Genomic DNA, 27,391 nt, shown 5'->3' on the forward strand with positions numbered 1-27,391 from the left:
CCCAGCACGGTCAGGTGGCTTGCACATGGCACACAGATGACTCCCCAACTTCGAGCCCAGTAGTTGACCTTCTCCAGACCCCACAGCGGTCCCGACACTGAAGCAGACCATCCCACGGTTCCTGGAACGGAATCAGGGCAGGATCAAAACAAAACTGGAGGGGCTGGAGCACAGCGGGTAGGGCTTTTGCCTTGCGCTCGGCCAACCTGGGTTCGATTCCCGGCATCCCATAGGGTCCCCCGAGCACCACCAGGAGTGATTCCTGAGTGCATGAGCCAGGAGTAACCCCTGAGCTTCGCTGGGTGTGACCCAAAAAGCAACAAAACCTCAAAAAAAAAAAAACCAAAACCGGGAATGTTGGAGCCAGAGTCAACAGCCCATACTGGACGTGGTGCGTGGTGGCCCTGCCCTGCCATATCCAGGCACACAGGCCAGACCCTGAGCTGCTTGGGTACTGCCCACTCCACCTCTAATCCATAGGAGCCATTGGGTGGCTCCGGGACCTTTGTCCCAGGAGCACCAAGGAGCGTGCAGGAGCTGGGAAGCACGCAGGAGTGAGGAGTCCAAGCAGAGGGGGGTGCACTGCCCCTCACCCAGGGCTTTCCCCCACTCTCAAGATGCAGGTAACAAGGTCGGGTGGGGGCGGCTGCAGGGATGCTGCTGCCGTGGGTGTCGGCAGGGAGGTTGAAGAGGTTTTGACACAGCATGGGAAGGCAATGTTTAAAAGGAAAAAAAAAATCACAAAAGCAACCCTTGGTGCGCGCACGCGCACACACACACACACACACGCGTGCACGCACACACACACACATACACACATACACACACAGAAACGTCCTCCAACTTTTGGAAATGAGGAAAACCATGGTGACTAGCTCGAGGGAACTTAGCCACCAACGCAGCAGAAAGCACCACCTGCTCTGACTAACAGGTTCCAGCGACTAAATGTCACTTGCTTTTTCTACGCTGACTTTTTGCTTTTCCCCGGCTGCTAGAAACCATTTTGACGGCCAAAAGGAGTCACAGATTCGGAACAGAGAGATGAGCTGCTTTGGGTACGAGATGATGGGACACAAACAGAGCTCTTGGGACAGCCGAGAGGGAGCAAGTGCCGCCTCGAACTGCACAGACGGCCTCGTGGTCCAGAGCACTGCTAGGCGGGCACCCACCTGACTGTCTTTCAGAACAGGAAAGGCCCAGCTCCTGGGGGTGCCCCATCCTCTCAAGAACAAAGGGTGTTTTCCGAAACAAGCTGGTTTCAGAAAGATCCTTCCGGAGAAGACTGTGGTCTCCTAACAGTTCAACTTCATCTGTTTTCCTCCCTGGGTGTGGGTCCCCCAAAGGGGAAGTTTGCTCCCAAACTTGCAAACACAGCTGCATGAGGTCACCAGTGAAATGCCTCAGGGCAATTCTTCAGCACCCTCTCCAACACCCCAAGTTAACAACGCCCAGCAAGGCTGAAAGGACCCTCCAAAGTCACACCAACCTGTGGCCAATCTAATTACCCCCAGGGCTGACTGCAGGCCCCTCTGCCCCACCAAAGGCTGGGGGTTGTTAGAGTACTGAGTGGGTTTAGAGTACTATAGGGTGGTGGGTCCGTCACCAAAGCTCCTCAGTCAAATCTGCAAAACACAGCTGCAAGAGGTCACAGGTGAAATGCTTCAGGCCACATCTTCAGCACCAGCTCTTTAAAAGAGCCAAGGATGGCTTTCAATTCCCTAGGGCTCCAGGTTAACAACCCCCAGCAAGGCTGAAAGGACCCTCCAAAGTCACACCATCCTGCAGCTAATCTAATTACCTGGGGGCTGAGGGGGCGGGGGAGGGAAAAGAGAGAGAGAGAGAGAGAGAGAGAGAGAGAGAGAGAGAGAGAGAGAGAGAGAGAGAGAGAAAGTTGAAAGAGAGAGAGAGAGAGCTGCTCTCCAACACAGGGTGGGCCAAGGGATCTCACAGCTGTCCCGCAGTTGCATGGAGTGAGGGGTCCGGTGGAAAAAGTGGGAGGCGAGCCATCATCACCTGGCTCTGACGACATCGATGCAGATGCAAGCACAGACATGGTTTGAATCCGTTTTCATCTTCTGGGGAGTCACAGCGGATATTCAAAAGGAGACTTCAACTCGGAGGCAAATGATCCCCATCCCAATTTTACTTTACTTCCCTGTTCCTTCCCTGCGTGACAAACTGCGCGGAGCTGAGGCAAGCTGGGAGAGGTGGCCAGTGGCTCTGGAGACAGAACCCACTCAACACCGGCCAGCACAGCTGACTTTATGCCAGTCACCTGCTCTCAGAGCCTCTCTCTCCTCCCCGTGCCCCTCTAACATTGCCCCTTCCTCCATGGCAGGGGGTGGAGGGGTGTGGGTCTCTGAGCACCCCCTTTGAACTGCAGAGAGCATATTATCTGCACTGGCAATTAACAAAGCACTCCCCGTGGGGCTGGAGTGATAGCACAGCAGGTAGGGCGTTTGCCTTGCACGTGGCCGACCCAGGTTCGAATCCCAGCATCCCATAAAGTCCCCTGAACACTGCCAGTAGTAATTCCTGAGTGCAGAGCCAGGAGTAACCCCCGTGCATCACCGGGTGTGACCCAAAAGCAATACATAAATAAATAAATAAATAAATAGATAACACCCCCCCCCCCCGCCCCGCCTGGCTTCAAACTGCTACCCAACTCTCCAGCTGCGATGGACGGGATCCAAGAGCAGCCCCTGAGCAAACGCGGGACAGGCACTCTCGTTCCTCTGTGACTCCCACCGCTGGCTGAGACCTCAATACAGACATGGCTTCTGTTACGTAAGTATTGATTCTCCGAGGTAAACAGTCCAACCTACAAAACAGGCTTCAAAAGGTGATTTAATCTGGAGACAATGGCCTTTTCCAGAGGCTTCACCTTTTGCAGAGATCTAAAACGTCCAGGCGGGCAGCTTTTTCTGGCCTCTAACCCAGATCCCTCGTGCTGCAGTTTAACCCCTCATCTCCAGGGTGGGGAGGTGGTCTGCAGGCACGAGGCCGAGAGTTGGGGGCCGCATGTGCACATGTGGCCCAGCAGTGCTGCCACGGGGATCCCAGCAGGAGGACTACTGGCGTGTGAAGACCACGCTGAAAACGTATGTGTTATTTAATGTGGGAATAATAATGGGGGTCGGAGAGATAGCACAGTAGGTAAGGTGCTTGCGTTGCATGCAGCAGACCTGGGTTCAGTCCCTGACACCCCATGTGGTCCCCTGAGTCCACCAGGAGTGACTGCTGAGCACAGAGTCAGGAGCAAGCCTTGAGCATCGCAGGGGCGGCCCTGGCACTCACAGTGAGGCCCGGGCAGTGCCCTCCATTCCCAAGCCCTCGCCTGAACCGAACAACCTGGGTGGCTGAGAATCACCGGGAGTGGCATCTGGTCTCTGAGAAACACCTGGGACACGTCCCAAATAAGTTAAAACTTCAGAGAAACAAAAATCCACCTCTCTCATCTTAGTCTATTATCTTAGCGAGTTTCAAGACTGAGCAGGCTGGGAAGATGATCGCAGCAACGAGGGAGATGCTGCCCTTCCCCGTGTCCCCACAGGCAGCGCTGAGTCCAGAACGGGCATCTCAACTTGGCAGCAAGAAGGAAGTCTTTAGCCACTTGGTTTGAAAAAAAAAAAATCAAATGTTGTTTTGCCCTCCTGAATTCCTGCTACCCCAATCCACAACTTTGTTCTAACCTCCTCACGTGGGGAGAAACTGAAGTATCTGACGGACTCACATGGTCCTCACGCGGGTCCCACCTCATTCTAAGAAAGCCCCTTCCTAAGGTGGATTACAAGCGAGCACAGGACGGTGGTGGACAGTGTGGGACACTTTGCAGAGATGCAGTTACTTCACGAGAGCTCAAAGTCAACACTGCTGGTATCACGCTACCTCGACTGCAATGTGCTGAAACAACTTAAAAACAGTTAACAACACAGCTCCTTTCCTACAAGGGTTTTGGCAGGAGAGGGCCTGCCCAGGGAACGTGAAGGGAAGATGGGGAAGATGGGTCTCCATCTTCCTCCGCACCCAACAGAGAAGCTGCCTTAGCCTTTTCCAGCCTGACACTCGTACTTGAACTTCCACACCGAATCGGGTCCTTTGGGATGTTTCAATTCCCTGTCGAGGGAGAGACGCTTTTTTTAATGGGGACTGACAGTGTGAGACACAAGTAGAGACATGACAAGCCGCAGCCTCTAAACCCCGAGCGTCCCTGAGCTCCCACGAGAACAGTTGGACAGCTGGGGGCTCCCTGGGAGCCCAATATGCGGCGGAACACAGAGCTGCGCTTGCCACATGCTGTCTCATTGGTCATGGAGTGCTCACGACTCAGGCCGGTCGGAACAGGACTGAAGGCAGAGGGGGTGGGCATGGTGAGACCCTCCAGGAGGAGCCAGTGGCCTGAGAGGCCAGGTTCCAGGGCTCAGGCCTGACAAAGGGCGGGGCACTGGCCATCTGCTCCCCCAATTAGAAAGCCCTTCTGCAAGCTTCAGCGACTGGGAAAGTCCAGCCATAGACGGGCCATATCAGGTTCACAAAAACCCTAAGGTCTGGCTCTAGGACAGCTGCATATGCTGGTCACAGGCCATCTGGGGTCCAGATTCCTGCACTGAATGCCCCCCAAACAATATATATATATATATATATATATATATATATATATATTGGTTTTTGGGTCACACCTGGTGATGCACAGGGGTTTACTCCTGGCTCTGCACTCAGGAATTACTCCTGGCAGTGCTCAGGGGACCATATGGGATGCTGGGATTTGAACCCGGGTCGGCCGCGTGCAAGGCAAATGCCCTACCCGCTGTGCTATCATTCCAGCCCCCCCCCCCCAAACAATAGTTTAAATATACAAATGGGTGTCAGAGAGATAGTACAGAGAGACTGTGCAGAGGGTAAGGCACTTGCTGTGCATGTGGTCAACCTGGGTCTGCTCCCTGGCACCACGTTCGGTCCTGAGCCTTGCCTAAGCAGAGCCGAGAGTAAGTCCTGAGCACTGCCCGGTGTGGTCTTATAACCTTGGCAGCAAAAAGGAGTCCTCCGCTCCCACCTCCCCACCGCCACTTCCGTAAGGGACTGGAGTGCCAGCTTTGAAAGTGGGAGACCGCAGTTTGATCTCCAGCACTGAACCACAACAGTGCTGGGAGTGGCTCTGGGGCCCCAGGACACTGCTTCCATGGCCACCCCAATATTAAATGAAACTAAGAAACAGAAACCGGGGCTGGAGCGATAGCACAGCGGGTAGGGCGTTTGCCTTGCACGCGGCCGACCCGGGTTTGAATCCCAGCATCCCATATGGTCCCCTGAGCACCGCCAGGGGTGATTCCTGAGTGCATGAGCCAGGAGTGACCCCTGTGCATCGCCGGGTGTGACCCAAAAAGCAAAAAAAAAAAAAAAAAAAAGAAACAGAAACCTCTTCTCCTCTAGTTTGCTAATTATTTCAATTTCACTCTTTCTTTAATCCCTTGCTCTGGGCCCGCCTGCCCCTCCCCCCCAACTAACACCATAGATTTCCGATTCCATCGCATATTTCAATTTGAACGAGTCTTTCAATGAATGCCTTCCTCACAAGTGCTCCTTCCTAGGGGCCTGCCTGGAGATGAAGGCAGTGCCTTTTGCTCCCATCTACTTCCTTGTTCCTGGGTCTGCCTCAGTCGCCTTCCCTGACAACCCCCTGCACAGCTCTCACCTGACACGGGAGCCTTCTCGCCTGAGACTGTGACTGTGCAGGCAGGACGAGGGGCCTTGGGCGGCAGCAGGGCCCACGGAGCCACGCGGCCAGTGTCCCCCAGGCCCAGGCGCACGCTTTCCCACCCCGCCGCACTCCTACTAGGCAGCCGCCTTCCCCGTGGGCAGAGTGGAGAAACAGACCCACACCCTGGGCCTTCAGAATAAAGGCAGGCAAGGGGCTGAGAAATGCCTCACAGGGCCGGGGCATGTACTGCATGTGGAAGACCAAGGGCTGTCTCAGCCCCCCCGGCACGACCGGCACTCTCAAGTTCTATCAGGTGCAACCCCAAGTTAGAAACAACACCAGAAAGGAAATCCAGGCCCCGTTAGAAAATAACAGGGCTAAGGGGTTTGCCCCGCATGTGGCGTTTAGTCCTGGAGCCAGCACGGTACCCCAGGCACCACTAGATGTGAGCCCCCGCACCAGGAGTAGCCCTCAGCACTGCTAGGTACGGTCAAAAAGCATGCCCCGCCCATAAAGAAAGGAAATCCAACCACCAAAGTGGTTGCTGGGGAGGGGAGGGGAGGGGAGGGGAGGGGAAAATAGGGTGGAGGGGAGATGAGGAGAAGGAGGAGGGGAGGGGACAGGATGGGAGGGGAGTAGAGGGGAGGGGATAGGAAAGGAGGGGAGGAGATAGGAGAGGAGGAGGGGGAGGGGACAGGAGGGGAGAGCAGGGGATAGGAGAGGAGGAAGCAGAGGTGAGGGGAGGAGAGGGGAGGAGAGGAAGGGAGGGGAAAGGAGGGCAGAGGAGAGGAAAGGAGAGGAGGGGAATGGAGGGAGGGGTGAGGGAGGGGAGGGGAAAGGAGAAGAAGAGAGGAGGGGGAGGGGAGAAAAGGGGAGGGGAGCAGAGGGGAAAGGATGGGAGAAGAGCGGGAGGGGAGGGGAGGGGAGGGGAGGGGAGGGGGAGGAGAGGAGGGGAGGGGAGGGGAGGGGAGGGGAGGGAGGGGAGGGGAGGGGAGGGGAGGGGAGGGGGGGAGGGGAGGGGAGGGGAGGGGAGAGGAGAGGAGGGGAGAGGAGAGGAGAGGAGAGGAGAGGAGAGGAGAGGCAGAGGAGAGGAGAGGAGAGGAGAGGATAGTAAGGCTTGCATGTGGCTGATCTGGGTTTGATCTCTGGCACCTGCTATGGTACCCTGAGCCCCACCGGGAGTGAGCCCTAAGCACAGAAAGGCAGGAGGAAGTCCTGAGAACAGATACATACGGTCCAACACCCCCCCACACACCCCTGTCCCCCAAAAGAGAGAGAAAGAAAAAAAAAGAAATAACTCTCCCCTGCCCAAAAAAAAGAAAAGAAAAACTAGGCCAAGGACGGGGCTCAGTAGAGGGACATGTGCGAGACCCTGGTCCCACTTCCCGAGCCACAAAACAAACACAAACACAAAACCAGTCACCCAACCATCCACGGACCGGAAGGCAAGCAGGGCGTCCCGGGCACGCCGCTGACGGACAGAGGCAGATGGAGGCGCGGGCTGGCTGCTGTTATTTAAACTCTCCATATTGGTCTCCGGACACTTTTACGTGCATGCCATATTCATTCACATTTCCAGACTGCGCCAAGCGTTCAGAATGTGCCCGGGGGCGGGGGGCATGGCTGCCCACTGGCCGTGTGCCCGGGCGCCCAGTACAGGCTCAGCTGCAGGGATCTTAAGGGGATCCGGCCAGATCTTTCCCTCCGCTGCCTTTTCTCAGCGCTCCCTGAACGCTCCTCTGAGCAGGCAGGACGGTCGGTGGTGGGACTGGATATTCACAACCGAAGTGAGTCAAAAGCACGTTGAACCAGGATTGGAAGGAAGGAATTTAGACACCCCCCCCCCCACACACACACACACATAAACCCTCCCCGCTTCTTCTGGGAAAAATATTAATACTGCTCGGAACTCCCTGGGAAATTCTTCCTGGGGCCTGTCAGGGGAAAGAGCCCGCAGGGGACCGGACCAGAACACCCTGACCCTTCCTTTCAGGAAAGACTCAATTCCTCAGGCCGCACAAGGCTGAGAGAGGTGGGGAGGTCGGCAGTCTCCCCCCACCCCCTGCCTTCTGGCTTCCAGAATGCCCTAGAACAGAACCAACTGACTCTGGAGCACAGCCACGCATCCCAGGCCTCTGTGAGATCGACCACATGCTGCGTTTTCCTGCTCTGTGTCTGGGGGCTCAATCTCCTTGCTGGGGCTCCCACGGGCCTGACCTCTCCCCCCAAACAGCCGGGGAACAGGAGCAGCAACGTAAACAGGGACAACTAACCCTAGACACCCACTCGAGGGGTCCCGGGAGAATCCAAGCCACCGTGCCTGGGATGCTGAACTGCCAGGTGTGACTACAGTGTGTAGGGACACAACCTCCCCAAGGGTCTCGTCGATGACTGCTGGGGCCGAGAAGACCCCCACTGTCCTGCAACAGCAGCCTGGCAACCACGCCCCTGTTCAGGGGTGGACTAAGGCTGCTGGTGAACTATTCTTCCTTCCTTCCCAGGCACCTCCCAACCAACCCCAGAGCAAAAGGAAGAGAGCAGAGAACAGAGCTCTGAGATACTGAAGGGCTGTGGAGAGAGACCCCAAAAGCCGCTGAGACCTCTGGGTGCCACAAGTTAGTGCAGCATTCAGGCCTCTGAGGAAAAGACCAAGTTCATCCACAAACAGTGACCCTCGAGCTACTTCTTCCAGATCTTCTCTGAGGCTCTGAATCTAACTTGTCAAATGCTCTCTCTGATGCCCGGAACTTGTCAAAAGTAAACATAAGAGGCTGAAGGAACAAAAGACAGTTTAAGATGAAAACAAATGCACACCCCAAGTGCTGGTCTCCCTAGGTCACATATAAGTGTGGGTCTCAAAAATTAGATTTTTTTTTTTTAGGTGTTATGCATTGGCCTTGCCTGTGGACTGACCCTGATTCAATGGGCGCTGCATAGGATCCCCTGAACACAGGCCAGTCCCTGAGTGTAGCTGCCGAGTATGGCCCGACCCTGCTCCCCCAGATTAAATTTTAGGTCCAGGAAGGTAGATTCATGAGTGAGAGTACATGCTTTGCATTTGGGAGCTTCAGGCTTGATCCCTGGTGTCACACGATCTCTCCCAGCACTGCCAGGTGTGGGCCCCCCAATAGAACACTTTTCCCTTTCTGGTATCACCATCAAATATTTGGGCAGGGGTTCCAAGTGGGGGCCCCTCCTGGCGCTATTCAGCAAGTCAGGCGGACGCAGCTTGGATGCTCAGGGCCTGCAGAGTGACACTGAGCCACGTTCCAGGGCCACCAAGGTCATATCCAGTGATGCTCAGGAGGCCAACTGGAACCGGGGGCTTGACCCCAGGTCAAGGGCATGCCCTGGTACCACCGCCTGACCTCCAACATCAATTTTAAACCAAATCAGCGGCACTTTTCCAGCACTGGCAAACAAGTATGGACACCCTCTAATATCCCTAGACCCTTTCCCTAGGATAAAAAAAAGCTCAGAAAAGTGAAGTGATTGGCCTGTGATGACAGAGCAGGGCGTGTGTCTAGTTCTGCTGTCCCTCTCTCAACAACATGTTATGATAGAACAAGTCCAGGTAAACAGGAGAGGCCCCGCGGTGGCCCGTGGCCCGGCCCCCACCGAGCAGGCAGGCGGCAGCTAGGGTTTCTCCTCGCGCCAGCCTGGCTCCCTTGGTGGCCGCCACCGACCTCAGTGGAGACCTGGGGAAAGCGGGAGGGGCGGGGGAGTGTGCTCCTTTTCCTATACCTGACCTCAATTCTGGTTCAGGAAAGTTCAGCACTTAATATCAAGTGTAGAGTCGTGGCTATATCTGCCCCAACCAGAATGAGGGTGTCACAAAAAAAAAAAAAAAAAAAAAGAAAGAAAGAAAGATGATACAGGAGGGTGGGGATGAACAAGTTTCTTGAGGCAGATTATCTACACAAAGACACTGCTAGTCCCCACAGGACCACCAGCCCACCTTCCCTCCTGAGGGCAGCCTGGGGATGTGACTGGGGCTGGCTGATCCCATGCCAGCCGGAGCTGGATCGTGGGGTCGTTCCCAAGTCGGCTATTCGTGGACTCAAGCCAGGATCCCATCTGGTCAAGGTATTAGGGTTCACTGACCAGACGGATGTGCATCAGCCCAGAGCTGCACACAAAGGCAGCTGTCCCCTTCCCGCATCCCCACTGAGTGCACCCCTTTACCCTCACCTTCCCGTTTAGAAGAGGAACTACCCCCCCAGACCACAGGGGACAGGCTGGGACAGGCAACAAGGACTCCTTGGGCCTGATTCAAGCATGGCTGCCGGTGCGGTGCCGTCTTTAGACCTGAGGCTAGCCTGGAACTCCGAACAGGGCAGCAGGATCACGGGTCACATGCAAAGACCTCCACCCCTCCCCGCTCCAGCTCTCCTTAGGCGCACACTAGGAGTTGGCTAGCCCCACTCCCGCTCCCTAAGAAACAAACAGGTAACAGACAGGTAACACACACGCACACACTCACCTGCACTCTGATTTCCTGCCTCTGAGCCTCGCAGGCCAAATAAGGAATGTCATTGGCTTATTCTGGTGAGCTCCTTAGAGGCTGCTGCCATAGGATACAGGTTTTACTTAACCTAATGAATCCTTCCTTTCACTCCCCTAGCCCAGACCTTGCACCCCCTCCGGAGCTTTCTCCCCAAGGCATCAATCTCCAAGGTACCTAAGTTCCTTCCTTGGGCTGACATCTTGCTCAGCCCAGCGGCGAGCGGGCTGGAGACGCCTGAGCCTGCAGTCTCTGTAGCTGCCCCAGCAAAGGTCCATCAGTTATCCCAGGGGCTGCTCTAATTAATATAGAGAGATATTCAATACAGCTCAACGATTGTCTTGCAACCCCAGGCTGGAAAATAAATGGCTCCCAGTTGCATGTGCTCAGCTCTTGCCGATTCTGGTTCTAACTGCCGGCTCAGCATATGTGCAACTTGAACTGTCCCCAAACCAGCCCATGCCCAGCTCAGCCACCTGTCAGTCCTCCACCCTGGGGGTTGGTTCAGCTGACAGCCAGGCGGGGATCTCCAAGCATTAGCTGAACCTCGGGCTCCACCTAATGGCAAAATATCCTCACTCCCCTTTCACAGATGGGCAAACTGAGCTTCACCCAGGAGGGGGTCCAAAAGGAGGTCACAAACGGGGCAAAGGAAACCAAAGGTCCTCTGCTTGGCCTCTCACTCCGGTAATTTTCCTCTGCCAGTTTACAGGAGGGAAAGTGATGTCAACTTTTTAGTTAGCATCCTGGATTCTGCTCAGCCCTTTGTCTGAGAATAGTTATTCAAACAATCTCTGAGCGTGAGTCACTAGAACGGCTGTCGAATGAGGAACAAACAGAGGCCTGGAAGGATGCGGGAAGGCACAAAGGTACCCCCGGACTGGCCCCGGAGCACACCCGCGCATCCTCTCTGACCTCCGCTTCCCGGGTACTTTTATCCCGGGAAGGCACTTCGGGGAGCGCCGGGGCGCGGGCTGGGCTCGCCAGGGGAGGGTCTGCGCTCACCTTTAAATCAGGAGGCTTGCTCCGGGGGCCCGGGTTGGGCGCGGCGGCAGCGCCCGCGTCGGGAGTTGGCCCGCCGGCCGAGTTAGCACCCGTGGCCTCCCCAGGCCGGAGGTCCGTGGCCGGCAGGTGGCTCGCGGCATCGTCCAGCCCAGCTCCATCCTCCTCGCCCTGCTGTTGCTGCAGCTCGTCTGATTTGCACCTCTTCATGGTGTATGTGGGTCGGCCCCGGGAATCTGCCCTTCCAGCGCCCCGTCTTGTGGGGGAGACCGCACCCCCTCTTTACACTCCGAAACGAGGCCCGGGAGCTGAATTATTAATGCGGAGGGGAGTCGGCGGATCACAATTGCTTGAATTAAAAAATAAATCTTTTTTTTTTTTTCCGAGGAGGGTGGAGCGAGGTACGAGGAGGAGGAGGAGGGGGAGCCTTGGTTACAGCTTGGAATAGTTCATTACGACCTGGGGAGCGAAGGCAGGTCACGGGCGAGGCTGGGCAGCAGGAGTCCTTGGGCAGTCATTGGAGCCATTGGAGGAGAAAGCCAGTCTCCCTCCCCGCCCCCCGGCCCCCCAAACTTTCTGCTTCAGGGCATGGGCAGGGCGGCGGGGAGCTGGGCGGCACAGCGCATCCCGCCCGGTTGCTGGGCGCGGCAGGGCGCGGGGCAGCCGGCCGGGCAGGTCCTCGCTGGACGCCCGAGGGGGGCAGCCCCCGGCCCTGCCGCCGGCCCCCGGCGCACATGGGCCGGCCGTGGAGCCTGCAGCGCGCCGGCCCCTCGCGGCCAGCGCTCCCGGCGCCCCGCTGCCTGCCCGCCCGCCGCGCAGCCTGCTGCAAAGCCGCGACCGCGGCCCGAGCCAGCGGCGAGCGCGCAACCTACCCCGCCCGCGAGGGGAAGGCGGGGCCAGGGACGAGTGACACGGGCAGCGGGCCAATGGGAAGCCCGCGGGCCCGCGGGGGCGGCGCGAGGCCGCGGTTTCCGGGTTGGTTGCACCGTGCGCACCCGCGGGATTCGCCCGGGGGCTCTGCGCGCCGGCACTGCGGAGGGCGGCGCGGGCCCCAGGCGCGGCGCCCGCGGAGAGATGCGCGGGACCCGCCCTGGCCAAAGGCGCTCCAGTCGAGGGTCCCCACCCTGACCCGCTCGGCCGGGAGGGCGCGCGCGGGGTGTGCATCCTTGCGGCCTTTGGGGGGGGGGGGAGTAACTTTGCATATTCTCTCACTTACGGAGACTCCCGCTGGGACGGCGGGTGTGATGCGCGCCGACCCGCGGTGGCTCCCCCCGCTCTGAGCGACCCCTCTCCTAGGAGGTCTTAGGCATTAGAAGCATTCATCGCGACGCAGTAATAGGTGCCGGCTCCGGGCAAACCGTGAAGCCGCCGCCTTCAAATCAGGTGTAGGAGAGGGAGGCGATGTCTTTTTTTTTTTTTTTTTTCTCATTCATTTCAGCCAGACCGTTACTGTGGACGCGGATTCGAGCAAAACCTGGGTCACCGAGGTGCGGAGCAGAGTGACCCCAGCAACTCTGTCTTGTGTCATGCTCCTGGCTCCTGCCAGCAAGGAGGGAACTCCCGAGTCCTCACTGATGCTAAGGCCGCTTCGCCGTGGAGTCTGTCTTAGGGTCCGTCCACGTGACAGACCCCAGTCACTGGGTTGAGGAAAGCCACCGTGTCATAAGCCCTTTGAAACTGTCCTTGCTTCCTTCTGAAGTCTTTCGTTGAAGAATGTCTTTAAGACATTTTCGTAGTCCCTATTTAGCTATAGATCATCCCTATATAGATTATATAATATTATATATAATCATATATATAATATATATATATATTGCTTTTTGGGTCACACCCGGCGATGCACAGGGGTTACTCCTGGCTCTCCGCTCAGGAATTACCCCTGGCGGTGCTCGTGAGGACCATATGGGATGCTGGGAATCGAACCCGGGTTGGCTGTGTGCAAGGCAAAGGCCCTACCCACTGTGCTATTGCTCCAGCCCCCTAGTTTAGATTATCTTTATAGCAGTGTTCGTGTTTATGGTTTTGATGTACACCGTTACCACACCTCACCACCATCATAGCACCAAAGATTATCCACCAGCGTCCTGGTGCTGCTCCCAGTCCACCTCATGCTTCCCTTCCTCCCCCTCCCCATCTTACTTACTCAGTTCTATAATCCAAGAGTTTATAATCCAGAGAGTTTGCTCTATAATTCTAAGAGTTTGTTCCATTGTTCTATAATTTCAATAGTGTGTCATCATTGGACACTGCCTGTTCCTTAGTTTTGTTACTCTATAGGCCGCATATGAGTGAGAACATGTGCTATTTGTCCTTCCCCTAATATTTCACTTACACAGTATCCTGCAGTTCCAAGGAAGTTGCAATAAACGGAATGACTTCATCTTTTCTTACGGCTGCGCAGTATTCCATTGTGTATATATCACAAGTTCTTTATCCATTCACCTGCATTGGACGCTTGGCTTGTTTCCCTCTCCTGGCTATTGTACTAAGCTCTGTTTTAAAAAATGTAGGTATACATATGTCTTTTTTAAAAAAATAGTTTTAGCGAATTTAATGTGTTTGTGTTTGGCAGGGCGTAGATGCCAAGAAGTAGAATCACTGGGTCATATGAGAGTGATCCTTACGTTTTTAAGAAATTTCCATACTGTTTTCCATAAAGGCTGAACCCGACAACGTTCCCACCACAGTGAATGACAGTTGCTTTTCACCCTATCCCTGCAACTGGTTGTTTCCATATTTTTTGACATGTGTCATTCTCAGTGGTATGAGATGATATTTCATTGTCATTATTATTTGCATTTCCCTGACAATGAACGTTTTTTCATATGCCTACAAGCTTTTCATATTTCCTCTTCATGGAAATGTCCGTTCACCTCTCCCTATTTTTTGATGGGGTTATTAGTTCTTTTGTTGTTGAACTTTGTGAATGTTTAGCCCTTTTATCTGATATATTGTCTCCTATTCAGTTATGTGTGTCTTTATTTCAGCCCAAGCTTCTTTTTTTTTTTTTTTTATCTTTTTGGGTCACACCTGGCGATGCACAGGGGTTATTCCTGACTCATGCACTTGGGGGGGCATATGGGATGCTGAGAATCGAACCCGGGTCAGCCGTGTGCAAGGCAAACGCCCTACCCACTGTGCTATTGCTCCAGCCCCTAGCACTAGCTTCTTCAGTCATGTACAACCTTTTTAATTGAATGTATCCCATCCCATTTGTTTATTTTGTTACCTTTGCCAATGGAGTCAAATCACTGAAGACACCTGAGGTCTGTATCCTAGAGTGGTGTGTCTGTTTTCCTCAATGTATTTTATGGGTTTAGTGTAATTTTGAGGTCGTATTCTACTGGACTGGAGTGATAGCACAGCAGGTAGGGCGTTTGCCTTGCACGCAGCCAACCCCGGTTCGATTCCTCTGTCCCTTTCAGAGAGCCCGGCAAGCTACCAAGAGTATCCCACCTGCATGGCAAAGCCTTGCAAACTACCTGTGGCATATTCAATATGCCAAAAACAGTAACAACAAGTATCACAATGGACACGTTACTGGTGCCCACTCAAGCAAATCTATGAGCAACAGGATGACAGTGATGATGACAGTGATGATTCTACTTTGAATTAAGTTTTATAAATGATGTGAGAAAGTCTCCAGTTTCTTTTCTCTCGTTCTTTTTTTTGCATGTGGCTATCTAGTTTTCCCAACACCATTTGTTTAAGAGGCTTCCCTTGCTCTATTTCTTATACAAAGCTCCTTTGTCATACCTAGGAACATAGGTCAAACATAGAAATAAACTTAACAAAGGATGTGAAAGACTTATATATTAAAAACTATTAGCAACTTTTAAAAGAAATAGAAAAGAACACCAGGAATTGGAAAAATAATCAATGTTCATAGATTGGAAGAATTAACAACATCAAAATGACCAAAAGTGTCATACAGATTCAACAGAATTTTCCATCAAAATTCCAATGACTTTTTTTTTTTTTGCTTTTTGGGTCACACCCAGCAATGCACAGGGGTTACTCCTGGCTTATGCACTCAGGAATTACTCCTGGTGGTGCATGGGGACCATATGGGATGCTGGGAATTGAACCTGGGTTGGCCACATGCACAGCAAATGCCCTATCTGCTGTGCTATCATTCCAGCCCTTCCAATGACATTCTTTTTTTTTTTCTTTTTGGGTCACACCTGGGGCAATGCACAGGGGTTACTCCTGGTTCTACACTCAGGAATTACTCCTGGCGGTGCTCAGGGGACCATATGGGATGCTGGGATTTGAACCCGGGTTGGCCGCGTGCAAGGCAAACGCCCTACCCGCTGTGCTATCGCTCCAGCCCCTCCAATGACATTCTTAAGAAATTAGAATAAACACTACTAAAATTCCCTGAATATCCAAAGTCATTCTTAGAAACTAAATAAGATGGGGAGAGAGCTAGTATAGGGAATAAGGTGCTTGCTTTGCATATGACCAACCCTGGTTCCATCCTGGTTCAGGGCACTTATATGATCCCCTGAGCATTACCAGGAGTGACCCCTGAAAACAGCCAGGTGTGGTCCAAAAGCTATAGAAAAAAAGGGAAAAAGATGGGCCCAAAGGATGGTACAGTGAGTATGGCTTGCATATGCCCACCTGATCTGAGCTCTGTCCCTGGCACCACTTATGGTCCCATAAGCCCCTTTATCAATGAGCTCAGAGCCACGAGCAAGCCTGGTGTGGATCCTCTCCTCCCCAAATCTAAATAAATAAGATTGCTGACTTCTAAGAAGAAAAGAGATGATGGGAGGCATCGCATTTTCAGACCATAAATTATACTATAAAGCTAGAGTAATCAAAATAATGTGGTACTAGAATAAAGATCAACTCTCAAACCAGTGAAATAGGATTGAGAGTCCAGAGGCCAACCTTCAGATTTATGCAGACTCTAATTTTGTTCACAGTTCTTTTCTAGTTGTTGTTGTTGGGCTAGAGTGATAGCACAGCGGGTAGGGCGTTCACCTTGCACGAGGCCGACCGGGGTTCGATTCCTCTGCCCCTCTTGGAGAGCCCAGCAAGCTATCAAGAGTATCTCGCCGGCACGGCAGAGCCTCGCAAGCTGCTCGTGGCATATTCGAAATGCCAAAAACAGTAACAACAAGTCTCACAATGGAGATTTGCCCGCTCGAGCAAATCAATGACAGTGATACAGTGATACAGCTGTTGTTGTTGTTTTGGCTTACAGCCAGCTGTGCTCAGGACTTACACCTGGCTCTGTGCTGAGGGATCAATCCTGGCCAGGATGGAACCATATGTAGTGCTGAGTATCGAACCTGGCAGGCTGTATGCAAGGCAAATGTCCTACTTGCTGTACTCTCTCTCTGATCCAAGAAATACAAATTCTTGAGCAGTCTCGCCTACTGAATCATAGTAGTAAACTCAGAAATCTCTTGAGCCTCTTGACAAGCTAACATCTGGGGACCATAGGCACAGCCAAAAGCCTTGATCTGAGTCAGATGGTGACTGCTAAAAGGTTCCCAGTCTTCACATCTCTCATATACCATACCCCCCTGCTGCTCCATTTCAGACCTACTACTCTGTGGGCCTCCCAACTGTTCTGTCTCTGCCCATCCCAACCACTCATTTGAATGTGTATCCTAGAAAAACTCTAATTGCTCAGTATTTATGTCAGTCAAGCAGCTACTTCCTAAACGGCAGAGAGGCTCCATTTTTAGAACCTGGGATTCTGGATCCACCGAGTGTATCAGGCACAACGTGGAAACACAGTCATAGGCCCTTAGAATTTCCAAAGGTGGGGGGAGTAGAATGTCAGAGAAATCCTGGCAGGATTAGACAGAACTTGGCAGAGAAGAACCTGGCAGGGTGGGTAGGTTCCAATGAGCAAGATGGCAGGCAGAGGCACCTACTGTCATACAGGCCCCATATTCATGACCCCAGAGAAGTGTCAGGGCCCTTGAATGGGTGGTAAGCAGAGGCCGCATATTCATGACCTTTTGGCTAAAGAAATGTGGAGGGCGTTGCTTTAAAACTCTAAGGAAGCAGAGACTGTTATCAGCTTGAAGCATGCCTCCTTTCTATATAGGTTGAAGTTGGCTTTGTTTGATTTTTATATTATTGCAGATCCAGGACATGATAGCCAAATTCCCTGTGTGCCACATTTGAGATGGGGGATACATCTGGCGATTCTCAGGGGGTTACTCCTGGCTCTGCACTCAGAAATCATTCCTGGTGGTACTTAGGGGACCATATAAGATGCCAGTTATGGAATCTACAAGGCAGGTGCCCTATCCACTGTACTTTGCTCTGTCCTTTCTAAGTGCCACACTTAACAAGGTGTCTAAAGCCAGTAAATTGGTACCTTCAACGCCTGTCCAGCAGGGGCCAGTCATGGGGAATAAGACAAGTACACATAAGCAGACAGTTGCTTTAAGTCATCTGGGCAGACAGATGCTTTAAGTCATCCGGGTAGCCGTCAGTGGGCTCATAGGCCAACCATTTATTCACTACAACATCACATCGCTCCCCCGACCCCTGACCCCAGGGGTCCCAACAGGAAAGACCTTGTTTTTTTTTTTTTTATTGTTGTTTGTCTGGTTTTTTGGTTTGCTTTGGGGCCACAGCCAGTGGTGCTCAAGGGTACCTTCTGGCTCTGCACTTAGGAATTTTTCCTGGCAGTACTCCTGAGATCATATGGGATGCTGGGAATCAAAACCAGGTCAACTGTGTGCACGGCAAGCCATGCTATTGTTGACAGAGATGTTCAGGGCAGTTTGTGAGCACATCAACGCTCAATACATACATGAAAAGCAGAGGCCAGGGTATTTTACATCGCTACATAAAGTCCTGATAGTTTCCTGTCATATTTTTGTCATGTTGTCCCTACATCTAAAAGACCCTAGTCTTTTTTTCTCCTTTTTGGGTCACACCCAGCAATACACAGGGGTTACTTCTGGCTCATGCACTCAGGAATCACTCCTGGTGGTGCTCAGGGATGCTGGGAATTGAACCCGGGTCAGCAGTGTGCAACTGTCCTATGGCTCCAGCCCCGACCCTAAACAGTCTATGTTTGCCTGGTGCATTTTGCAACAAAGATTTCTTTTTTTTTTTTAATTTATTTTATTGAATCACCAAGTGGAAAGTTACAAAGTTCTCAGGCTTATATCTCAGTTACACAATGCTCAAACACCCATCCCTTCACCAGTGCCCATATTCTACCACCAATAAAAACAGAAACAAAAGCAAAAACAAAACAAACAAACAAAAACAAACAAACAAACAAAAAACAGTATACATCCCACCCCTCACCCCACAACCCACCCCGTACGTGAGTGATAATTTCACTTCCTTTTCTCTTTACCTTGATTACATTCCAGATTTCAACACATAACTCACTATTGTTGTTAGAGTTTCAAAACAGACTCACTATTTTTGTTGGAATTTATCCCCTAAGAATACAGCTCTAGTAACAGGGAAAAATTTGATAGTAAGTTTTCCACTGATGAGAATGAAGAGATAAAATGTCGCGTGGCCGTGGTAGCGGCCATGCGGTTTACAATTTCTGTATTATAGTAATTAAGTCTGCGAAGATTTAAGTTTGAAAATGAATCATTTCCCTTCCTGGAACAGCATGTAGCCAAAGTTAGTTCACAGTCTCCATACATGGGTGCAAGCACTTGCTGGAACCCCAATTCCTAAAGCTGTCTCTGGTTCCCGCTCGTTCCACATCCACCGGCTCTGCAGAGGCGTGGGCACCCGGGCCGAAAACCCGGCCGGCCGGAGCTGAGCACCGGCCCCGGCTCGCAACAAAGATTTCTTGTCTTAATAGCATCTATTCATATACATTCAGATATAGAATGTAATATATTCTTTCCTGCTATATTATTCTTTTCTGGGTGCACTTTTGTAACCCTTCTGCATTCTTTTTTTTTTTAAATCTAGGAGACACTGTCACTGTCACTGTCATCTCGTTGCTCATCGATTTGCTCGAGCGGGCACCAGTAACATCTACATTGTGAGACTTGTTGTTACTGTTTTGGCATATTGAAATCGCCACAGGTAGCTTGCCAGACTCTGCCGTGTGGGCGAGATACTCACAGTAGCTTGCCGGGCTCTCTGAGAGGGGCGGAGGAATCGAACCCAGGTTGGTTGCGTGCAAGGTGAATGCCCTACCGCTGTGCTATCGCAGTACTGCTATTTATTCAGTCATTAATTAAGCTGATTGAATTGGACATGAACTCCCCATTACTTTTTTAAAAATTCCGAGCGTTAATTTTATTATTTTTATATTATTTTTTAAAAAAATCACCATGAGATGCAGTTACAAAGCTGTCCTGTATGAGTTTCAGTCATACAATAATCAATCACCCAACCCTCCACCAGTGCACATCTTCCACCACCAACATCCCAGTATCCCCCCATCCCACCCCTCCCCTGCCTCTAATGGCAGACAATCCCCCATACTCTTTTTTGTATAGCTTGTTATAAATAGCATAAGATGCTGTGCGGCACTCCTGGAATTCTAAAATTTTAGATAATTAGGGTCTGGAGATATCTCTACAGCTAGCTGCTCGGTTCGGAGATCCTTTTGTGTGTCTCTGGATCATGGCCACCAAGTAGCTCAAATAGCAGCTGAAGGCAGTTTGTGGGAGTGATCTCCAGGGTCCCATGGTGGGTGGGGATGAGAAGGACCTACCTATTTCCTATCCCTTGAGGCCTGGAGTTTGTCGACACTGAACCCGCATACCTGCACTTCTCACTCATTGGGTTCTGGAAGTTGGCAGTCACTGGGGTTTTTAGGGGGCAGGTGAAAGGATGACACCTGTTCCCCCCCCCCCCCGTCTAAGGCACCCCGGTGAGGTTGGCCTGGCTTAAAGTCTGGGGGCATCTCTGCAGTGAGCTGCTCGGTTTAGAGATTCTTTTGCGTGTCTTTGGATCATGGTCCTTGTTTCCATCTTTTCCAGAGAAATAAAATATTGGCATAATCCCTGCAGGACGTGCCCGCTTGCCCGCATTGATCCATACAGCTGGCTCTAACTGCGGCTTTCGATTTCTTTTGAGATATATGGGTTTCTGAAATAAGCCCAATAAATGAGCTTGTATAGCTGAGCCAGAGGTGGTTTGTGGGTGTGGCTCCCACACAACTAACTTTTGGCCATTCAATTTCTTGGTAAACTTGGCCCCAAGTTGTTGGGATCCAGCCAAAGGCACAGCAGTAATTTTGGGATATATGGAAGTCTGAAGGCACCTTTAGGCTGTTGATGCACTCGCCCCACTGGTACAGGTTGACCTGCTAACAGCACCATACCCCCCCCCTTTTTTTTGCATTCTATGCCTAAATTATCCTATCTTATCTAGGGGCAGACCCCATCCTTGTGGGGTTTCTTTTTTGTTGTTAGAGGGAAGAACTTCCCACAACAAGATATAATGCTGATCAACAAAAAAAGATCTGTGTATGATCTTTATGATGAAATGTTGGATTTAATTTGTTAATATTTTTGTGGAGGATAAAAAAATAAAAAATAAAAGATCTCAACAGTTAGGAAAAAAATAAAATCAAAAATTATGTTATGCTTTTATCACTGGTAGCACGTAATGTGATTTAAGTAGAACAGTGATAAATATCTCTGTTAGGTCAATGCTGGTATCTAAAAAAAGAAAACTGGATTTAAAAGTTGCTTAAGCAAATTTGTAATGCATTCTTTCTATCATAATATCTGTCTAGATTTCAACTTAGCTGTCAATGAATAAATCACTCAACCAGTGTAAAAAAAAAATATTTTTGTGGAGGATCTTTGCGTCTATGTTTGTCAGGAATATCAGTCTGGAATTCTCCCTTTTTTGTGCTGTTTCTGTCTGCTTTGGTATTGTTACATGCCAATTTGTGAAATTAGTTAAAGACAACATCCACATGCCGCTAGGCCAGTTCAAGGCTAAACGTTTGCAAGCATCAAGTTCCTGGGCGGTGTGGAATGTATGGCTTATCTGTGCTAAATCACAAGAGATGTTAAATACTAACTGTTGTCCACTCGACATATGGAGTATCTGTGCTGACCGTGCAGTTCTGTGTTAAACAACAGGATATGTAGCTCCTAACCCTGAACTACGTCAAGAAACTGTTACCCACTTGATGTATAGCTCTATCAATATCCTGTTTTCTTATAGTTGACCAGGAAGTGTGGTAAAACTTTTGTTTAAACTACAGACAACATAGCTTTCAGTTAATTTCCTACTACCATCTGTCACTTACAAATGTAGCTTTAAAGTATAAATGCAAACTCAGTGTTTGAATGAGTTGTCAAGGGGTTAGAGGTTCATGAACCATGGCAATCCCTGGGCCCATCACAATGAAATAAACTGATGTCCTACTTTCCTTCCGTGTCTCCGCTACTTCATTGACTTATGATGAGCTTGCTTTGGACATAACAGTAGAAGGGTAATATTTGCGTCATAGAAACTGTTTGGGAGTGTTTCTGTTTCTTCAGCTTCCTGAAAGAGCCTGAAAAATATTTGCAGCAGACCTGCTTTAAAGGTTCGAAAGAGGAGCTGGAGAGATATTACAGCAGGTAAGACACTTGCCTTGCATGTCCCAGAGCCGGGTTCAATCCCTGGCATTCAATATGGTCCCCTGAGTACTGCCAGGAGTGACCTCTGAACATAGGTAGGTGTGACCAAAAAATTAAAAGAAAAAAAGGTTCGAAAGAACTCACTAGTGAATTCATCTGGGCCTGGGCTTTTATTTTGGGGAAGACTTTTGATTACCATTCCAATTTCCTCAGTAGGGATAAGCCTGTTCAGATGTTCTATCTATATCTTCTTGGTTCAGCCTTGGAGGTTCATTGCAGCACTATTCACAGTAGCCAAAATCTGGAAACAACCCAATTGCCAAAAATAGGTGACTGGATAAAACTACGGTACATATACACAATGGAATACTGCTCAATAGTAAGAAAAGATAAAGTCATGCGATTTGTTGCTATGTGAATGGATCTGGAAAACATCGAGAGAGAGGGACAGACACAGAGTGATTTCTCTTATATGTGAGATATAAAGAAACTTTGTAAGGTAATAACAGAGCCCAAAAGGCATTGGAAATGAAGAGCCGGAGAACTGTTCTTCAGTAGGAAGCTTGCCAAAGGACTGGAGGTGGGGGTGATGAACCAGGGAAGGAAACACTAGGATAATGATGGAGGGGGAAAGTTGCCTGCTCCAGAGACAGGCCAAGGGACGGGAGGGAAACTGGGGACATTGGTGTACACCAGCGAAGAAATTGGTGTTAGAACATTGAATATTGTATGTCTGGATCTTAATTACTTTCTTTTTTAAATTGATTCACTGTGCAGTACAGTGACAAAGCTTTCAAGTTTGAGTTCGATCATACAGTCATCAAACACCCATCCCTTCACCAGTGCACATTTTCCACCACCAAAATCCCCAGTATCCCCCCTGCCCCCATTTCACAACTCCCCCTGCCTGTGTGGCAGTTTGCACAATACTCTCTTTCTCTACTTTAGTTACCTTCGATATTTCGACACCGGACCCACCACCACTCGTATCTGCCGATAACGTAAAGCTAGACAATGTGTTTTGTATTGTTTGTTATGGATGCAATATAATTTTGCATGACCACGAGAGCAGCAACACACTCTAGGAATTCTAAAATTGTAGTAATTAGGGTCTGAAGAGGTCGCTGCAGCAAGTTGCTCGGGTCCGAGGTTCATTTGTGTGTCTCATGGCCGGGTGGCAGCTTAAGTAGATGGTGGCTGGGTGTGGCTTCATCTCAGAGTCCCATTAGGGCAGGGGGAAGGAGAAGTGCCCACTCCTTCCCTGTCCCATGAGGCCTGGCGTTTGGCGCCACCGTCACTCGTACCTAGAGCTTATCACTGGCTTCTAGAAAATGGCAACCGCCAGAGTTCCTAGAGGGCAGGCGGAGGGACGGGACGGCACCTGTCCCCGTCTGGAACTGTCCAGCGGAAATGGCCTATTGCAAAGTCCAGGGCCATCTCTGCCGCAAGTTGCTTGAGTCTGAGGTTCTTTGTCTCTGAATCTTAATTTTTTGTAACTCTAATTCACAATGATTAAAAATTTTAAAAGTTTTCAAGAAAGGTTGGTGTGCTTCATGAAACTAAAGAATGAGTCTCCTTTCTTTCTTTCTTTCTTTCTTTCTTTCTTTCTTTCTTTCTTTCTTTCTTTCTTTCTTTCTTTCTTTCTTTCTTTCTTTCTTTCTTTCTTTCTTTCTTTCTTTCTTTCTTTCTTTCCCTTTTTCTCCTCCTCCTCCTCCTCCTCTTCCTCCTCCTTTTCTTATTAGAGATCACTCCTGTTTCTTTGCTCAAAGCTCACTCTTGTCAGGGCTCAGGGGGGTGAAATGTGTTGTCGTAATCAAACTGTGATTGGCTGTTTGCAAAACAAGCACCTTACCCACTGTACTTACCCACTGTACTATCTCCTCGGCCCTTTGAAGTTTTTTTTCTGTGAGGATAGACAATGAACCTGGAAACTTTGGAATCTGGACGGAAATAAGAATTGACTTTCCTCTCCTGCAGAAAGCAATTCCTTGCTTCAGCCTGAGACCACAACTCCCTGAAAAATTGGTGGTGGGGACAAGTCCCAGTGCCATGAAAATCAAGCGGAGCTCAAGTGCAGCCTGACTGCGGCCTAGTGAGGCTGGTGGGATGTAAATATCCACGCCTGTCAGGTGCTTAAGGCAGATTTTGCCAGTCCTAACCCACCTAGACCCTTTCTTCGGAGTAAGAAGGCAATAGTGCACCATTCCCAAAGGCTCACTCTCCACTTCTCCTCAGCCACCTGCAACATAGTTCCGGAGACACCCAGGAGTCAGGTCACCTGGATATTTCACCAATCACCTAAGGAACTGACTTCCTTTACTTACCCCTTCTCCCATCTGCAGCAATTACAAGTAATGCTTTGTTATTGTAATTTCCTTCTGTTTCTTTTAGAAGCTTCCACTTCCACTGCACATTCTCCTGAAAGGAAATTTGTTTCCACTGGGTTAAGAGGCATGAGTTATGCAAACAATATAATATTGTGTGTGGGGGGGAGGATTTGCATGTTTGTTGTTATTGTCACAATGTCATCATCTGAATACATTATTTTTGGTAACTAAGAAGCAGGCTGAGGAAGGCCCTGCATCACTCATGGTTTGAATAAAGCTCTGTCTAAACTAATTTTTTTTTTTTTTTACTTAAAATGTTGGAACAACAGAACAGTGGATAGGGCGTTTGCCTTGCACTCAGCCAACCCGGGTTTGATTCCTCTGTCCCTCTCGGAGAACCCGGCAAGCTACTGTGAGTATCTCGCTCGCACTGCAGAGCTTGGCAAGCTACCCGTGGCGTATCAATATGCCAAAAACAGTAACAAGAAGTCTCACAATGAAGATGTTACTGGTGCCCTCTCAAGCAAATTGATGAGCACTGGATGACAGTGCTACAGTGCTAAAATGCACTCAAAGGTGTTTTCACATATGATCCCATTTTCAGTGTCTATTCCACATGCTCTCAATCTTATTTAGATAGAAATTTTAAGTGACTGCTCACCTATCAAAACAGACTATTTCTGATGATTTATTTAATTACCGTCTACCTTATTCTTGTATAGTTGCTTCAATTTTTTGCCTTCAGAAATGTTTATCCAGAAATCAAATATATATATACACACATATAATTTTCTCCATAGTTGTAGCATCCCTGATATGTAACTAGAAATGATGAAAAGGAACAAAGAAACCCAAATTGTCCCTCCAGTGGCCACTTCTTAGAGTGCCCCTGAGACCTGCCCAGGAGCTCCCAGCATTATTCTACTTTTTTTTTTTTTTTTTTGCTTTTTGGGTCACACCCAGCGATGCTCAGGGGTTACTCCTGGCTTTGCACTCAAGAATTACTCCTGACGGTGCTTGGGGGACCATATGGGATGCTGGGGATCGAACCCGGGTCGGCCGCGTGCAAGGCAAACGCCCTACCCGCTGTGCTATCGCTCCGGCCTCATTATTCTACTTTTTGGACTGGTGACTCTCCGTCCTGCAGTACAAAATGTTGACGGTTCCTGCTGCCCATTTCCGGGAGGACACACATATTCTTCACTCTGGGGCCTACAGCTTTTCAGTAAGGGGGAGGCAAGTTGCAGTAATCACGGGCATGAACAGAAGAGGTCTGTGAGGCATAAGCCTAAACCCTGATTGTACTGCTTGGTGTGAAAGCCTGTGCTGGTCAAAGGGCGGCTTTGTGTCCTTCCCCTGTCTAGAGGGGATCCATACAGACTCGAGACAGTCTGTCCCTCAAAGCTGAAGACGCTGAACCTTAAACAAAGAAACAAAAATAAATAAATAAATAAATAAAAGGGGGTGGGGTGAAATCACTTTGTTCAAAGAGAATCCGTTGTTTGCTTACATCTGAAGCTGAAAATCTTAGGCAGCTTCATCTATTATTCTCTGTGCTGCTTTTAATATAATTTTTATTTTATTTTATTTTATTTTTGCTTTTTTGGGTCACACCCGGCATTGCACAGGGGTTACTCCTGGCTCTGCACTCAGGAATCACTCCTGGCAGTGCTCAGGGGACCATATGGGATGCTGGGAATCGAACCTGGGTCGGCCGCGTGCAAGGCAAACGCCCTACCCACTGTGCTATCGCTCCAGCCCCTTAATATAATTTTAAGATCAGGTAGTTGCCATTCAAGAAAACCACAGTGTGAAGCATGTTGCTAGGAATCTCCACTGCAACTTCGTTTCTACTCAACAAAGGAGGGGACACTTGCCTTGTGTGTGGCAGACCCTGCTTTCATCCCCGGCCATGCATATAGTTTTCCAGCACTGCCAGGAGTGACCACGCCCTGATCACCAAGCCAGAAGTACACCCTGAGCACTTCTAGGTGTGGCCGACGCCATTCCCCTCTCCATTTCCTTACACCAAGAAAAGAGATTCAGAAAATGTTAAGCACTTTTAAGTCTAAGAACTGCTCTCTGTTCTGTGTGACTCTAAACCTAAATGCCTAATGGCTCATCCTTTCATGGGTATAATTCTGAGCTACTCTTGGTGAAGAATTTACCAATAAGGGCTAGCGAGATTGCTCAGAAGGCTGAAGCACATGCTTTGCACGTGGGAAACTTGGGTTCCATGCCTGGCACTGTGTGGTCCCCCCACAATATCACCTGTAGCTATTGTCCACACCAAAGAACATATCAAGGAGTATCACTTGTAATTACTTGTCCCGTTATTCATCAATTTGCTCAAGTGGGCGCCAGTAACATCTCCATTCGTCCCTGTCATGTGCTAGTGAACCCCAACGACATCTGCTTGCTCCAGGAACACGAAGAGCACCGAACCGTTCATTCAGGGTCTTAATGAAGATGTCTGACCATCTCGTAGGTGGGTGACTAGGTGTTCTTTCGATGTCCCATGGAATCCAGTAGATAACAGTTCTAGTCCAGTGGTCATCTCTAAATCGCATTATGTGTCCAGTCCATCTGACTTTCGATACCTTGGCAAACGAGACAGCATCCTTGAAGGAGTATAAGTTTACAGGATTGACATCTACATTAATTCCAATATATTTATGAAACGCATGTCATCTGCAAAGATTTTACAAGATGCTTGTTGAAGATAGAAAAAGATGAAAGAAGTTGCTTCTAGCAACTTCAGGCTTAAAGCATAATTTAAAAACATAGATCACAAATGAAAGATGAAGCACCACCAACACCAGATTGAAATGGTCATCTCTGCCAAGATTGTGGGAGGGAGATCATTCAGCATTATAGTTCCCAGGACAAAGAGGTCTTGGTGAAGAATTAAGATGACTCCAGGGGCTGGAGTAATAGCACAGCAGGTAGAGCATTTGCCTTGCACGTGGCCAACCTGGGTTCGATTCCCAGCATCCCATATGGTCCCCTGAGTACCGACAGGAGTAATTCCTGAGTGCAGAGCCAGGAGTAAACCCTGTGCAACGCCGGGTGTGTCCCAAAAAGAAAAAAAAAAGATGACTCCAAGAAAGAAGTGCTTATACACACTCTTTCAAATCATGAGTGTAAAAAGGAGATTGTTTTAGAATGATTCTACATAAATGTAGAAAAAAATCATTGAAAAAAACCAATCATTCAGTATTTGGATCTCTTTAATTTTACATTTTCATAAAATAGAGGAGAGTTTTGGTTTTTTTCCATCATATTGTGATGGGAAAACATTTTTTCC

The 27,391-nt window shown here is 49.9% G+C and overlaps 1 protein-coding gene across 2 annotated transcripts in view; it reads right to left on the bottom strand.

The window, feature by feature from the left end:
- Positions 1 to 12,014, bottom strand: part of TMCC2 (transmembrane and coiled-coil domain family 2) — a 36,791-nt gene extending 24,777 nt beyond the window's left edge. The window contains exon 1 of one of the 2 annotated variants that reach the window (XM_055144611.1): positions 11,208 to 12,014. In XM_055144611.1, the coding sequence (XP_055000586.1) occupies positions 11,208 to 11,414 (207 nt within the window). In that variant the 5' untranslated portion in view covers positions 11,415 to 12,014. Of the gene's footprint in view, positions 1 to 10,181; positions 10,609 to 11,207 lie in introns of those variants that run through there. The other variant, XM_055144612.1, reaches the window with a different exon arrangement.
- Positions 12,015 to 27,391: the final 15,377 nt, after the last annotated feature.

Source organism: Sorex araneus, chromosome 7 (genome assembly GCF_027595985.1).
Source record: "Sorex araneus isolate mSorAra2 chromosome 7, mSorAra2.pri, whole genome shotgun sequence".
Taxonomy (NCBI): Eukaryota; Metazoa; Chordata; class Mammalia; order Eulipotyphla; family Soricidae; genus Sorex; species Sorex araneus.